The sequence below is a fragment of the Molossus molossus genome, unplaced genomic scaffold, assembly GCF_014108415.1.
Source record: "Molossus molossus isolate mMolMol1 unplaced genomic scaffold, mMolMol1.p scaffold_m16_p_6, whole genome shotgun sequence".
Lineage (NCBI taxonomy): Eukaryota > Metazoa > Chordata > Mammalia > Chiroptera > Molossidae > Molossus > Molossus molossus.
In genome coordinates this window covers 10363232-10377521 of record NW_023425399.1, presented here as the reverse complement: position 1 = coordinate 10377521, position 14290 = coordinate 10363232, and the positions used below count along the sequence as shown (strand labels likewise).

Genomic DNA, 14290 nt, shown 5'->3' with positions numbered 1-14290 from the left:
TGCTGAGCCAGACCAGCCAGGGCTCAGCATGAACTGGTTCAGCTTAGATGTGACTTAACTAGGTTAATGGGTTTGGAAATACCATCGTGACCTCACTGGGTAGTGCTGAGGATTTGGAAAGCTATTTTGGGCTTGTTAATATGTTCCATTTGCATCCTAATCAATCTGTCTCTCTCCAGTTTTTGAATCAGAGCCGGCAGGCACTTGAAATGAAAATGGAAAACCCCACTGCTGGTGGAGCTGCAATGATGAGGCCAATGATGCAGCCTCAGGTGAACTCACAGGTAAGAATAACAAGTTTCTCTGTGTTCAGTTGCACTGTCCTATGCTCAGCACAGGGTCTGGTGTGGCCTGTGGTTGGCGCTCAGTAAATAAAGTAATTCCAAGTTTCTTGTGTAAGAAATCATCACACTCTTTCTTCTATTCTTCTGTCTTGCTGGTGACTGGGAAGAATCAGAAAGGAGGAGGTCTTTTATTAACACTGATTTGTGTTTTTTAAATTCCCATTTGCCATCAATTGCTGTGTTGTGAAAATAGCTATCACTAACTTTTTAGGAATTTAAGATAATCTATAAACTTTTCTGTGTTCTTGGATTATGAACCTTTTTTTTTTTTAATCCTCACCCGGGGACTTTTTTTTTGCATTTATCTTCAGATAGGGAGGAAGAGAGAGAGAGAGAGAGAGAGAGACATCAACTGGTTGCCACCCACACAACCCCAACGGGGGCCTGGGACAAACTGCAGCCGAGGTACGTGCCCTTAGCGGGAACCGAACCCGGGACTCTCTGGTCCGCAGGCCAATGCTCTAACCGCTGAGCCAAACTGGCAGGGCTTGGATTATGAATCTATATGCTCCCTGGGTAACATTTGAAATTTGTAAGAACAATAAAGAAGAAAATATGCCTGGCTGGTGTGGCTCAGTGGTTGAGCATCATGCACCAAGAGGTCGCTAGTTCAATTCCCGGTCAGGGCATGTGCCCAGGTTGTGGGCCAAATCCCTAGTGGGGGGCGTGCAGGAGGCAGCTAATCCATGTTCTCTTTCATTGATGTTTCTCTCTCTCTTTCCCCTTTCTCTCAAATCAATAAAGAAAAATAAATATTTTTTTTTTAAGAAGAAAATAAGATATAATTTTACTCTCAGTAGTAATCTCTGAGTTGACCTGTTTCCTGTAGAGGGAGGGATGATTAAAGTTCTTTCGACTTCCAGTCTAAGGTGGAGACTATTAAGGTATTTTCTTAATGTGTGCAAGGCAGATAACACACAAATCCTTTACTGTGGTCTGAAATAGTGTTCATATATTAAAAAACAACCGTGAAATGCCCAATTTTCACTCTCAGTCCAGTTGGAATTACTGGTATCTATATTTTCTTGAAAATCAGACATGCTGTATAAGCTAAGGTAGGGTGTCCTCAAAAAAGATAATAAAAGTTTGCTTTTGGAGATGGCCTCTTCCAGATGGTTGAGCACAGACCAGCCTCCTTGTTCAGTGCTTTGATCTTGTCACCTTCTGAACCTCCAGACCGCGTCTCCTTTCTCTCTGCCTCCGCTTTCAGAGGTTTAAAGAGACTACAGTGATACCTCGGTTCTCGAACATAATTCGTTCCAGGAGGACGGTCGAGAACCAAATTGTTCGAGAACCGAAGCAATGAAACCCAATAGGAAATAATGGAAACTGGATTAATTCGTTCCAAGCCCCAGAAAATGCCTATTTACTGGCCTAATTTGTATATAATATGTAGAAAAACATAAGTCTCAACAAGAAATAAAAGTGTACAGTATGTCTAAGGGTTAAATTCAGTGTAAAGCGTGACTCTCCACAAAGCGTGACTCTCTCTCTGCACTCACACTGATGACGCAAGCAAGGCGCGCTGGGCCGAATGAACGCCATTCGGCTCAACTCGGCTCATCTCGGAAGTTCGAGTTCCAAATATTTGTTCGGATTCCAAGACAAAAGTTTCTCGAATCTCCTGGTCGAATACCGATTTGGTCGAAAGTCAAGGCGTTCGAGAACCGAGGTATCACTGTATAAGATTTTCTAGGGTGGATTCCTGCTTTTTGAGTATAACCCCATTCATTTTTCTTTTTGCTCCCCTTCTTGTTTCAAATCCTCCTCCTCCCTAATACACTCTGAATCCTTCCCTATCTCATCTTGTAGTTTTATTTCATAGTTCCTGAAAAGTTTATCTTCAAAATCTACTCTAAATATCCTCTTAATTTGAGGAATGTTTTCTTTCTTTTTTTATCCTCACCTGAGGACAATTTTTGCATTTATCTTCAGATAGAGCAGGAGGGAGAGAGGGAGGGAGAGAGAGAGAGAGAGAAACATCGACGTGAGAGAGACACATCGACTGGTTGCCACCCACACAACTCCAACCGGGGTGGGGACAAACTGCAACCGAGGTATGTGCTCTTAGTGGGAACTAAACCCAGGACTCTCTGGTCTGCGGGCCAATACTCTAACCGCTGAGCCAAACCGGCCAGGGCAATGTTTACTTACTAATTAAAGCTTGACAACTGTATGCTTTTGTCTCCTAACCCCATATAATTTCTGGGTCCCGATTCTGCAAGTCTTTACCCTCCTGCCCCCCTCCAATAGCCAGACAGCTGTTACCATAATGAGAATTGTATATTTTTCCTTTTTTGTAATTACAAAGAAAGGCATTGGGTGTTTTTTCTCTCTGATGCTTAATGTATTGTAGGGATACTATATGCATGGAATTGGCTGGTTCTTGCTATACATGTGTAATTGCATTCTTTCTTGGGTATTAGCAGGGTTTTCTTAATGCCCAGATGGTTGCCCAGCGCAGCAGGGAGCTGCTGAGTCATCACTTCCGACAGCAGAGGGTGGCTGCCATGATGATGCAACAGCAGCAGCAGCAGCAGCAGCAGCAGCAGCAGCCGCCCCAGCCCCAGGCCTTCAGCCCACCCCCTAACGTGACAGCTTCCCCCAGCATGGACGGGGTTTTGGCAGGCCCTGCCATGCCACAGGCTCCACCCCAACAGTTTCCATATCCACCAAATTATGGTAAATTGGACAATGAAAATGTCTGTTCCAAAGTAATATTACTAAGGACGTAAAATCCACTAGGTCTTGTAATATTAAAGACAAATAAAAATACTATTCACTCTTATTTCACAAGAAACATGAAATTAATTAAAAACAGAAAAATGTCTACTGCAGTATACAGATCATTGTAATTATGGTAGATAGTCTATCATAGTTGAGTATTTTATTCCAGGTCTTGTTTTTTTCCCATCTCTCCACATCTTAATTTGGAAGAAAGATCACCAGGTATCATCATGTTCCCCCCACTATGTCTCTACAGTCTCTGAATGCTTGGTCAAATCAGAGAGGCGTGTGTTGTATGGGCTTTTGAGTTCCTTTTCTTGGTGACTGAGACATAGTCATTACAATCATGCATATACTTCTTGAGGGTAGTGGTATCTACTGGGGAGATTACATTTTAGGATGCATCCCTGCCAGCTGGGGGCAACAGCTCTTCTGCCCTCTATAGAGGGACAGAGTGTGAGAGTAGTGGAGTCCCTTTCATACAGAAAGCTCATTGAAGTGACTACCCTTCAAGTGATGTAGGCAGTATGCTTTTCTGTAGTATGTCACTGTAGTTGGCATCTTGGTGAGAAGCAAGAACAATTGGCAGGCAGCAGCCTGTAGCTCTGTGTCTTCTCTCCTTCCCCTGCCTTTAAAGAATATACAATTACTATAGGAAGCAGGTGTTCTAAGGAGGTAGCATTTGAGCATTGTAATTTCTTCTTTTTTTTTTTAAAGGGATGGGACAACAACCAGATCCAGCCTTTGGTCGAGTGTCCAGTCCTCCAAATGCAATGATGTCATCAAGGATGGGTCCCTCCCAGAATCCTTTGATGCAACACCCTCAGACTGCACCTATGTATCAGCCCTCGGAAATGAAGGGCTGGCCATCAGGAAACCTGGCCAGGAACAGGTGAAGAACAGGGACTTTAAAAGTCATTTATATTCTAGTGCCAAAAGTTTAGGAAATCTCTGCACTTCTTAGTTAAGCCTGTTTGGATAGAGAGCGCCAAAGACCTGGGTTCATATTAGAAAATGTTTTTTGGCTCATCCATTTTGTGAATCCTTCCTACCATGCATGCATCCACGGGAGCATTGAATACAAACAACTGTGAAAGATAGCGGGCAGGCTGTCTGGGAGTTTCCTCTCATGTTGTTTTCTGCTTGAGGAGTGATATTTGGCAAAATTGTGATAGTCTCTGTGTGGACATCCTGTGTTACTAAAATGACCCAGGGTAATTTCACACTTCCTTTGCAGCTCCTTTCCCCAGCAGCAGTTTGTCCACCAGGGGCCTCCTGCAGCATACAGTATGGTGCACATGAATGGTAGCAGTGGTCCCATGGGACAGATGAACATGAACTCCATGCCCATGTCTGGCATGCCCATGGGCCCTGATCAGGTATGTGGATCTATTCTTTATTTTCTCAAAATGTTTTTCTTGTTCTCTGTAAGGAACCAAAGCCTCAACTGTAAAATCCTAGGTAGATTTTTATTTTTGTTTTTAAAGATTTTTTTAATTGAGCCCTGGCCAGTTTGGCTCAGCGGTTAGAGTGTCGGCCTGTGGTCCAGAGAGACCTGGGTTCGGTTCCCGCTAAGGGCATGTACCTCGGTTGCAGTTTGTCCCCAGCCCTGGTTGGTCGTGCGGGTGGCAGCCACTCGATGTGTCTCTTTCACGTCGAAGTTTCTCTCTCTCTCTTCCTCTTCCTCCCACTCTCTCTGAACAAAAAATGGAAAAATGTCCTCGGGTGAGGATTAAAAAAAAAAAAGATTTTTTTAAATTGATTTTTAGAGAGAGAGGAAGGGAGAAGGACAAGAGAGAAACATCAATTATGAGTGAAACAGTGATTGGCTGCTTCCTGCATGCCCCCTACTGGGGATCGAGCCCACAACCTGGGCATGTGCCCTGGTCAGGAATTGAACTGGCAACCTTTTGGTGCAGGGGAGGATGCCTAACCAACTGAACCATACCGTCCAGGGCTAGATTTCTTAAGTTGGACGTAAAACTTAAAAATACAGTAATTGAAAAAATGTTTGGTTTGAAGGCGTTAGGTCATCGACAGTTTTGGTAATTTGACATCTGAGGAAGCTTAGTCAGCCAGAGCCATGTTGCAGGCCACCAGGATTAGACATACGGCTTTTCTCTTGTGCAGTGTTTCACTCCTGTTTCTTCTGATTGCTAACAGAAATACTGCTGACACCTCTGCACCACGACCTCCAAAGAAATCACTGTACAAATGGCACTGCACTAGGATTATCGGGAGTAAAGAGTCATTGTTCTAGGCACCCAGCTTTGAAGAAATGACCAGCTCTGATCTCCATCAAGGGTATTCCAAGGGATGTCATTTGAATAGGACTGGATTTCAAGCTGAAGCGCGATATCTACCTTTCCCCCCTCCTCCCTCTATTATGGTGTTGAAAACAAAGAGTATTGGCATTTTGCTTCTTGGGAAATGTGCTGGAGGTAATGGAGTGTTAATGATCACAAAGCTCTCCTGTGTCCCTTCTGTTTGCCCTGGCTACTCAGTCTTTTACATCAATATAAGTGGGCCAGTGAACATTGGAGAAATCAAGAGAGGTTAGAACATGGTTTCTCTAGTTGCAGTATTGGAGTAAGAGCATAGTCCCAGCCTTCGTTTGTTTTTGTCACTACCAGGTAGTTCTGTCCCGTAGGGTTGGCATTTCTGAGTTCTCCGCTAATGATAGTGTTGAATTGCTCCAACCCTATTCTTGGTTATCCTAGGCTTTAGCTAGGATTTTCATTTGCTCCTAACATTTTTGTCATACTTCACCTCCAGGAATTCTCTTGATGTCAAATGGCCTTGTAGAAGGGAAAATGAGATGACAGTATTTAATTGCAGCAGTAGCAATTTTTCACATGCTAACGTGCCGCCGAGTGCACTTTATTTAAAAGTAGTGGATAAATGCAATATTCGTGAGGTCTTGAGGAATGGTGAACCACATTCCTGGTTTTTGTCTAATCTGTTGGATAAGAACTGATTTTTTGTTGTTGAAAGTACTGGTGTCACCCTTTGCCTATATGGTAGAGCAATAATGCTTTTTGAAAATAAACTGCAGAAAACCCAAGGCCAGGTACTGCATTCTGAATCAGAATTTCGCAGTGTTTCTGTGAATAGATTTTTTTTTGTAAATATGACCTTTAAGATATTATATTATGTAAAATATGTATATACTTTTTTTGTAGGTCACAACAACTCATTTTTACAGAGTTTGTGAAGCTAAATATTTAACATAGTTGATTTCAGTAAGCTCAGTGTGGTGAGGTTACGAACCGAAGAGACGTCCCCTGAATTCTGTGGCCGGGGGAGAGGACAGGACCCAGAGCTTTCCCTTCCCTCTGGCCTTTGACGCCTCGCTCTTTTCAGTCTCTTAATCTAAAAGCCTTTTAAAGAGATCTTTGTTTAGAAGTAGACATTTAAATTCTTAAATTCTTCTACCAGAACTAAGCACTTTGTTAATTTTTGGGGAAAGAATAGACATGGGGAAATAAACTTTTTTTAAAAAGCTATCAAGAATTTTAAAATATCAAGCAATTTGATTTAAAAAAGAATCTTGGATTTTAAGTGGTCCATAAGTAAAACAATAACATGTTATTTTAGAAATTAAATATGGTGTCTTTTTGTCCACGTGAGGACTGCGCTGAGGTTTTGGTTAGTAGGACCTGAATCCCGATTGAGCTCTCAGGAGTAGAATCCATGATGATGTGTGGTTTCTGATGTCTGCCCAGTTGTTTTGTCACCACTAACACGTTTCCACCGTCTTGAGAATGAGAACAGTGCCCTGGTTATTCTGTAAGGACGCAACCCCGAGACGTCGGTTGTGTGCGGCTCAGCTGCCGTCTGAGCACCTCTGCCCTCCTTCCCTGCCCTCGGCGGCCATCACCCTCCGAGCTTGTTCCAGCCAGGTGGGGATAGGGAGGGGAATTGGGTTTAATGCTCTGTATCTGGTTTACTTTATTAAGTTCAAACAATTGAATGGAATTGGGTTTTGGAATATCTATGAATTTCAAATGTCTCTGCTAGCCTTGGTGTCATTTTTAGCAATAACTGAGAGCCAGTTAATTTTTATTTCACACCCATTTAGGTGCCTCTGAAGGTAAGATCATTTAATTTCTCTGACTTGCTTATGAATAAGTGAAACCTATATTTCCAGAACCACCACTAGAGTGAATTTGAATCTGACAACCCATCTCCTCCTGCCCTGTTAAAAATAAATCTAAGATTGTAAATCCATCAACTTCCATCATAGTGGCCTGTACTTTTCAGATAACGTATATACTCCTGTCTGGAGACAGAGACATAACTGAGTAAGTCTGTCTTTTTAGACACCGTTGTGTCTGAACCTTAAGTCGTGTGCATGGGGAGAAATGGAATGGTGCTCTTACCTTTCTTGACTTTTAAAATTAAGAACAAAACAAAAAGTTTTGTGATTCTTTCCTTAGTCCTGGCTCCAGGCTAACTGGAAGGCAGCACCCCTTTTTTATATGAGGGAAAAAAAGGAAGTTTATTATAAGTTTTTATATTTTCTACTTGTTCATTTTATTGGTGCAAACTTAAGATTTTCTTTTAATAGATGCAGCCTTTGAGATAATTTGTTGTTTTTAACCTTTATTGCCCTCTTATCTTTTTTGGATAATTCTTTGTACTCCTGCTGCCTCTCTCTCCTCCCCCCACTTTTTTAAACCTTGGTATCTGTTGGGTGAACAGTATAAGTAATCTTTTCATCTGCTTTTAGAATGTGAGATATTTCCAGTATACCTTTTTTGCTGAATCCAAAGATAAATATATATATATTTTTAAAGATCAAAATGATATAAAGGAGACATGTTTCTTCCTTTAAAAACAAATAGAAATTAATTGTTAATGTTCATATTATGATGCCACTTTTCTGAATTGTGCATCTTGATGGAAAGATGTAAATATCAATTGATAGGACTGTTTAATCATATTTACTCTCTAAGGTTAGTTGGGGTGTAGAGGGAGGTGCTATAGAACATCATGGGCTGTGCTGGGAAGTAACAGAATGCATTGTCAGTCACCCATATGCCTGTCCAGTTCTCTCTTTATTTGCAGAAGCCATGAGTTTGTTCACAAGTGGGAAATTCGTAGGAGCAAAACCTCCAGGATAGATGTGATTTCCTCCTGCTGCAGAGGAGCGGGAGCTGCTGCTCAGCCCCAAGGCAAACTGTTTCATAACGAGCAGGGTGTTCTTTCTTCCTTCTCTTTCCAATGTATGGGATTTTGAAGAATATGAAAATGTCATTCTGAGAGCAATATTTAAATTCTCAGGAATTGACTTATTGAGAATAAATTCAATTTCAATCAAGTTTACATTAAATGTTGCTTTAAAAATATCTAAATCATTCTTTACACTGCAAAGAATCCAAAACACCTGGGATAACTTATGAGATGGTTGTGTGGTAAGCTATGACTGTTTTGCTGATCATTTTGGGTGTCATTGTAAATAAAGGTTTCTATTTAAAATTTGAAGCTCAAGAACATGGTTTATTTATTTTTTAAAAAATCTCTATTGGATTAAGGGTTAAAAGAAATCTTTTATTTTCCTAAATGTGTTTTATTGTTTGCAGCAATAGAAACAGCAAAACTGGAGATTACACTCCACACATTCCAAAAATAAATCTTGAAAAGCGTGGAACTGTTCTATAAAAGGTGAGTGCCCAGGGGTCAGCTGTTAAATGAGAAAGGGGCTGTACTAGTTGGTGGCTGGGGTTCCTCCGTTCTAGCACTCTGATAGCTGCCTTCGCCAGGTTAGACGGCCTGGGCCGCAAAGCAGGGTTAGAGCTTCGCTTTGCACTTGATCAGTGCATTTTAGAAGTGAGGTCCTAAAGCTGGTGGAATGTGAGACTCACCTGTGAGGTCCCTGAAATAAGGTAACTTTGAATCAATTACTTTATTGCCTCTTAAAAACAGCCCATCCAAGGTGTTGACTGGTAGTATCTTGAATGATTTTTGAAAAAACCAAACACACCAATAAACTCCCAATAATGGCCTTTTACAAAATGTCAAAGATGACCTCATACCATTGGCTGGGGTTTTGAACGTTGTATGACAACACTTAGACTACAAAATTTCTTTACAAATACAATTTCATTAAAACGTGGGACATACATCAACTTCATTTCAGTACTTGAGAAAACATTAGTTCCGGGGCAAATAACACGGGAATAGTGGGAGCAATGGTACCTGGTCGGGCACAGAAATGTCCAGATCTGCAAGGGCTTCTCTCTCACACTGGCCGCAGCATTTCCTGACACCGCCGCTCTTCAAAACTGGGTTTCTTGTTTGTTAGTCAGATGCCCTAAACGTCCCCACACTGGTTACGTGTAAATAGTCGCGTATTTACAGTGAAGTCGGTTTCCTCAGAGGCAGCCAGGGTTCTAGTGCTGGGTGAGCGTCACTTCTTGTGCTGTTGACTCACCTTCCAGCTGTGGACCAGGATGCTCTGTCCCACATATTCTTGTTTTGTGACAAACCAAGAGATATGAGGATTTAAAACAGGGTTGTTCTTCCCCTATGATTTCAAGAAAATTCCAGTGACTTTTCACCCTTTGGGGAAATTTTTTTTAAAAATCTTTTTTTCTGTTTTTCCCTTGTGAGCCTCTTGGAGAGGGTTAGTGGTGAATTTTTGATGTGAAAATGCATTTTGTGTGGCTGGTGAGGTACCATCCGAAGCAAAAGCAGGGGCAAACATGGGCTTCCTGAAGTATCGCTACTTCTGTTGGTTCTCCTTGCCATGTTGACTGAAAGCAAGTTCTATGTCTCTCAGGTCTCCTGGCTAACAGCATGGGTCTGCCTGAAATCGAACAGGGTTTTGCGTTGTCGGGACAGTCAGATGATGCCTCTGTTTTGGGAGGTCCATCTTGTGCTGCTTAACCTTCCCAGCCTTCCCACAGTTGTCCCCTGTAGGAAAAACAAGCTCACCTCAGGATGTGGTTACCATGCTGCTATGGATTGCTCAGTTAGTCCTACAGTCACGTAAGCTTGGCTTCAAGGATGTGGCTGCTGAGAAGGAATATTTCTAGGTCCCTTAGAATGGGCTTGCCACCACCTCATCATCTAGATTTTCAGTCGTCGGCCAAGGACAGTGTGAGATGTAAAAATCATGGGCCTTAAGTCTGGGAGCACCAACGACATGCTTAGTTGGCCCATTATATAGGTGTCTGTGCACATAAAGAAATGACTAGGCCAGAGGTTGCAAATGGCAGCTCACCGAGGGGTGTTGTCTGCATGGTAATTTATGTCAAATTAGTTGCCAGTGTTAAAAAAAATTCCCACACATATTTGAGTTTGGGGATGTCCCCGATGGATTAGAGGATTCAAACTGCATTGCATGCATGCTGTTCTCTTTAGACTAGAGGTGACCTTTTCTAGGTTGTCACAGGCACCTGCCAGCCTCTGCTGGCACTGGAGTTTGTAGCATGTACATTTTGCAAACCACTGAATGAGGCCGCCCTGCTGACAGTATGGACCAGGTAACACTTCTGCAGCCACAGCCTTCAAGGTGTCTGGCAGTTATCAAGTGCTTCTCCACTTCTAAGGAATAGCTGGAGTTCACCAGGCACAGGTTACTGTGCAGAGAAAGAGCAACAGTGCATACAGACAAGGTGTTACTCTAAAACAGAAAATGTACTCATGTGTTACTTAGGAAGGGGTCACATTACTGCAACACATGAGAATCGGCATGCACACAGAACAGCCTTGGCGAAATGAAGCAAGCCAAGGCCTCTTTGTGAACAGGTTGTTCCTCAACTCACAGTGATTTGGAAGAAGGTCTCTTCATTTCTGGCCACTTTCGACGCTGAAACTGCCTAAGTTTTCAAGTGTCAAAAGGAGAAGGACTGTTAACCATCACCAAGAAAGAAAAAGTTACCCCCCAAAGAACAGTACAAAGATCGTCTCTTAGGTGACACCTCTCTGGTGGGTGACCCAAGCCCCTGGCCGACCAGAGAAAGGGCAGTATCACAACTTCACAGAGGTTAAAGGATGGGCCTAGATACGGAACCGTTTCCGGGCTTAGAAACAAAACCAAATACCTGTATTGCTCATAGCTTCCTCCATCTTTAAGTCCTAAAGGAGAGAGATGAACAAAACAAACAGCTAATTTAGGGTAAATACTGCACAAGCAGTGACAAACTTTATAACTGCATTTTTTAAAAAACACTGAAGGCATTCTGTCTCAAACCCATGACATTGACAGTGTTCCTCAGGTAGACAGAGGAGACTGATTTCCTTAAAGCAGCCTTACAGATCGCTTACACTCTAGTGCCACCTCACCAGTTATAGGACCCAGAGGCATTCATTCAGCACTGACTTGGTCATGGTGGGGGCGGCAGAAATGGGCCCGGACACCTGTGCTACAGAGGACAGAAAGCCAGGGGCCCTGAGGAAAGCGGGTGGCGGGAGATCCTGTGTCTGGCTCTTGGCAAGTTTCCTGGAGGCTGTGGGACCAAGTGTGTGGGCTTTGGAGCCAGCCAGCCTGGTCCTCTGCTCATCCGTAAAGTAAGGACAAGCGGCTGTACCGCAGAAGGTTATCACACGGTTGTCAGTCATGTAAGACTCTCGGTATTTTAACTACTGGTGAGAAGTCATCAACTCCTGGTGATTCTGGGTTCACTTTTTGGACATGACCTCCTTAGTTCCTTCCTGTGGTATCCCTGCCAGGTCATAGGTCCCACCGTGGACTTGGGGTACCTACTCACCCAGGTCCATGTTTCGTGTCCGGGGGTTACACTGCTTGTAACCCTTGCAGCTCCTCAGCTCCATGAGCTGTACATGTAGCTGATTGAGTACATCTCTGTCCAGTGTGTTCACTGCATTCATCAACTGGGGAGAAGGGGGGGTGTCAACAAGGTGAGTGCTGCAGGGACCCTCCATACTCTGCCCCCAACCAGGGACTGACTGCAGGCAGGTTGGGAATAGCAGGGGCTATGGGGTGGTAACCTCTGCTCCTGCAGGAGCTAGAGTTTGGAACAGGGTGGACGACTTTTTGCCTCTAGCCCCATCAGGCTCTCTTCATGAGGATAAAAACCATGTCTGTACTTAGCACTGCGCTCCTGTAGCCGCTGGTCAGGAAACTGACCAAGCTCAGAAAGAAGCCCTGTGTCTTGGAGCAGCTTCCACCACAGTGGCTCTCGATTTGGAAAGCAGCCTTTGGGTGAAGGGTTAGGGAGTGACCTGGGTCCCTGCCTAGTCTGGGAGCTGCCGGTGACCGAGGAGCCTGTGTAAAATACAGGGATGACCTCCCGAAGGAGAAAGGCGGGGAGACCATAGAGTTGCTGGCATTTAAAAATCAGATTTCATGTAAAAAAGTAACTTCTTGAGACCAGATGGTGCCAAGGCCACACTGCTGAGAAACTAGTGCTGAGCTCAGTAGTGACTGCCTGTTGAGAGGGGACATGCTCGTTCCACTCCGCGGTTCCCTTTTATCTCGTGTGTTCTAGGCCACCTGTCACCACGTATGTGTTCAGATGACTTAATACACGGGAGCATGTAGGAAGTGCTGCGTGCGTGTTGGCTACTGTCCCTGCAGACACCCGAGTGCACAGGGTTTGGCCTGGCCCTCAGGACCTCCCCAGCCTGGGTGTTCACAAGTTCCCACACGGCCTGCTTGAACCGCGCCCAGGATCAGGCTGCAGGAGGTCTAGGTCGTGGAGGCAGAGAAGGGCCTGCTGTACGTGGAGCCCAATGTTCTCAGAGGCTTCACAGCTCACTTCTGTCTTAGGGACTTGGAAAGATGGAGCGCTTCCTCGCGGGGGCCGAAGGGGCAGCACCTCTGTACCCCTCGTCCCCCCTTCTCCAGTGTGGGTTGTCTGTACCTGGTAGGGGTCTGTGTTGAGATCAAAGTACTCCAGGAAGCCAGTTGCAAATTCACAGAAGAGGAAATTGTGGGTCTCGTTGATTGTCCTCAGGCACCAGTATGTATTGTTGTTGGCGCTGGTGCAGGCACAGAAGGGCCCCACTGCCAAGGGAAGAGAGAGCATGCCCTGAGTGCCCTCAGAAGAAACGGTCTGCCAACAGGATTCCTGTCCAGGACGAGCCCGTTGACCCCGGATGTCAGGGACCCTGTTCCCCAAAGACCTGCAGGGCCTGGCAAGGAAGCACTCAGGCGGGGGGCGAGGCCCTGGAGAAGCCCTGCTGCCCACGCCTGCCCACGCTGCCCACGCCTGCCCCGCTCGCTCACGTGTCCAGAGCGGCGCAGTCTGCCAGTGCTGGTTGTCGTGGGTGAAGCAGGTGAGGCCCGGCATGCTGCACGTGTCGTTGTTCTGCAGGCGTTTGAGCAGCTTGCGGAGTTTCTTCTTGCGCTTCTGCTCCCGCAACAACCACACCTTGTCCTTCTCCTGCAGTCCCTTCCTGTGGGCAAGCAGGGCCACACCTCTCTGGGCCCCCCACCTTGGAGCCCCCATCCATGACCCTGAACCTCTGCTCTTCCTGCCAGAGAGCTGTGGGCACGGCCCTTGAGTGAGCCCCAAGGGAAGAACCTTTGCCCAAGTCCCACTCGTGTCCAAGGCAGCACAGAGGTGGAGAGAACGAGGAGGCTCCTGGGACTCTGGTGCCCACCGTTTTTTTGGGCTGTGTCCCACCCTGTGTGGTGGGGCTGCAGTAACCCCTCCAGAGCGGGGTGCCTGGAGACCTCAGGGCTGGTCTGGGAGTCCGACCTCTGCAAGGACTGCCTTGGGCTTGCAGGGAAAGGCCAGGACTCCTTTTCCTTGTTTCAGCGTAGGGAAGGGCAGCCCCATCTGCCCTGGCCTCAGGCGGCCCTTACCTGAAAGGGTGCAGGCTGGAGCCCTTGTGCTTGAGGCGGCCTTTGTGCTGGGTGTGGTAACTGGAACAGACCCCAAGTCCCGGGTGGGTATGGCTGCGGTGCCCGGGCACCCCGCCCCCGCCTCTGCTGCGGTGCCTGGGGAGGGCACTACCCCACTGAGGCAGCTGCCTGCCTGCCTGGCTCCTTCCTGGCACGTGTGAGCTGGGAGTGGCCAAGTGTGGCTCCAGCCTTGGCATCACCAGACGGTTGTCCCCAGGCCCCCACCCACCTCATGCTTGGTCAGGGTCAGCCCTGCGGGGACCCGTGTTCTGCAGTCCCTTTTCTGGGAAGGTCGCAGACACCACAGTTGGGCTGTGACACAGGAGCTGCATGGAGCTGCTTCTGTGTAAGGAACACTGAGTTCAGTTTCTCGGCTACGCGGCTGGTGCCACCACGCTGG

The 14290-nt window shown here is 45.7% G+C and overlaps 2 protein-coding genes across 9 annotated transcripts in view; one reads left to right on the top strand and one right to left on the bottom strand.

The window, feature by feature from the left end:
• Window positions 1-8558, top strand: part of NCOA3 (nuclear receptor coactivator 3) — a 117390-nt gene extending 108832 nt beyond the window's left edge. For 6 of the 7 annotated variants that reach the window (XM_036244654.1, XM_036244655.1, XM_036244653.1 and 3 more), the window contains 5 exons: window positions 180-284; window positions 2771-3026; window positions 3789-3963; window positions 4309-4450; window positions 5235-8558. In XM_036244654.1, the coding sequence (XP_036100547.1) occupies window positions 180-284; window positions 2771-3026; window positions 3789-3963; window positions 4309-4450; window positions 5235-5246 (690 nt within the window). In that variant the 3' untranslated portion in view covers window positions 5247-8558. The remainder of the gene's footprint in view (window positions 1-179; window positions 285-2770; window positions 3027-3788; window positions 3964-4308; window positions 4451-5234) is intronic. The other variant, XM_036244656.1, reaches the window with a different exon arrangement.
• Window positions 8559-9123: 565 nt separating this feature from the next.
• Window positions 9124-14290, bottom strand: part of SULF2 (sulfatase 2) — a 96221-nt gene continuing 91054 nt past the window's right edge. For both annotated transcript variants that reach the window (XM_036244657.1, XM_036244658.1), the window contains exons 15-21: window positions 13852-13911; window positions 13270-13439; window positions 12905-13047; window positions 11789-11912; window positions 11123-11156; window positions 10844-10897; window positions 9124-9989 (exon numbers count right to left, since the gene is read on the bottom strand). In XM_036244657.1, coding sequence (XP_036100550.1) covers window positions 9959-9989; window positions 10844-10897; window positions 11123-11156; window positions 11789-11912; window positions 12905-13047; window positions 13270-13439; window positions 13852-13911 — 616 coding nt within the window. In that variant the 3' untranslated portion in view covers window positions 9124-9958. The remainder of the gene's footprint in view (window positions 9990-10843; window positions 10898-11122; window positions 11157-11788; window positions 11913-12904; window positions 13048-13269; window positions 13440-13851; window positions 13912-14290) is intronic.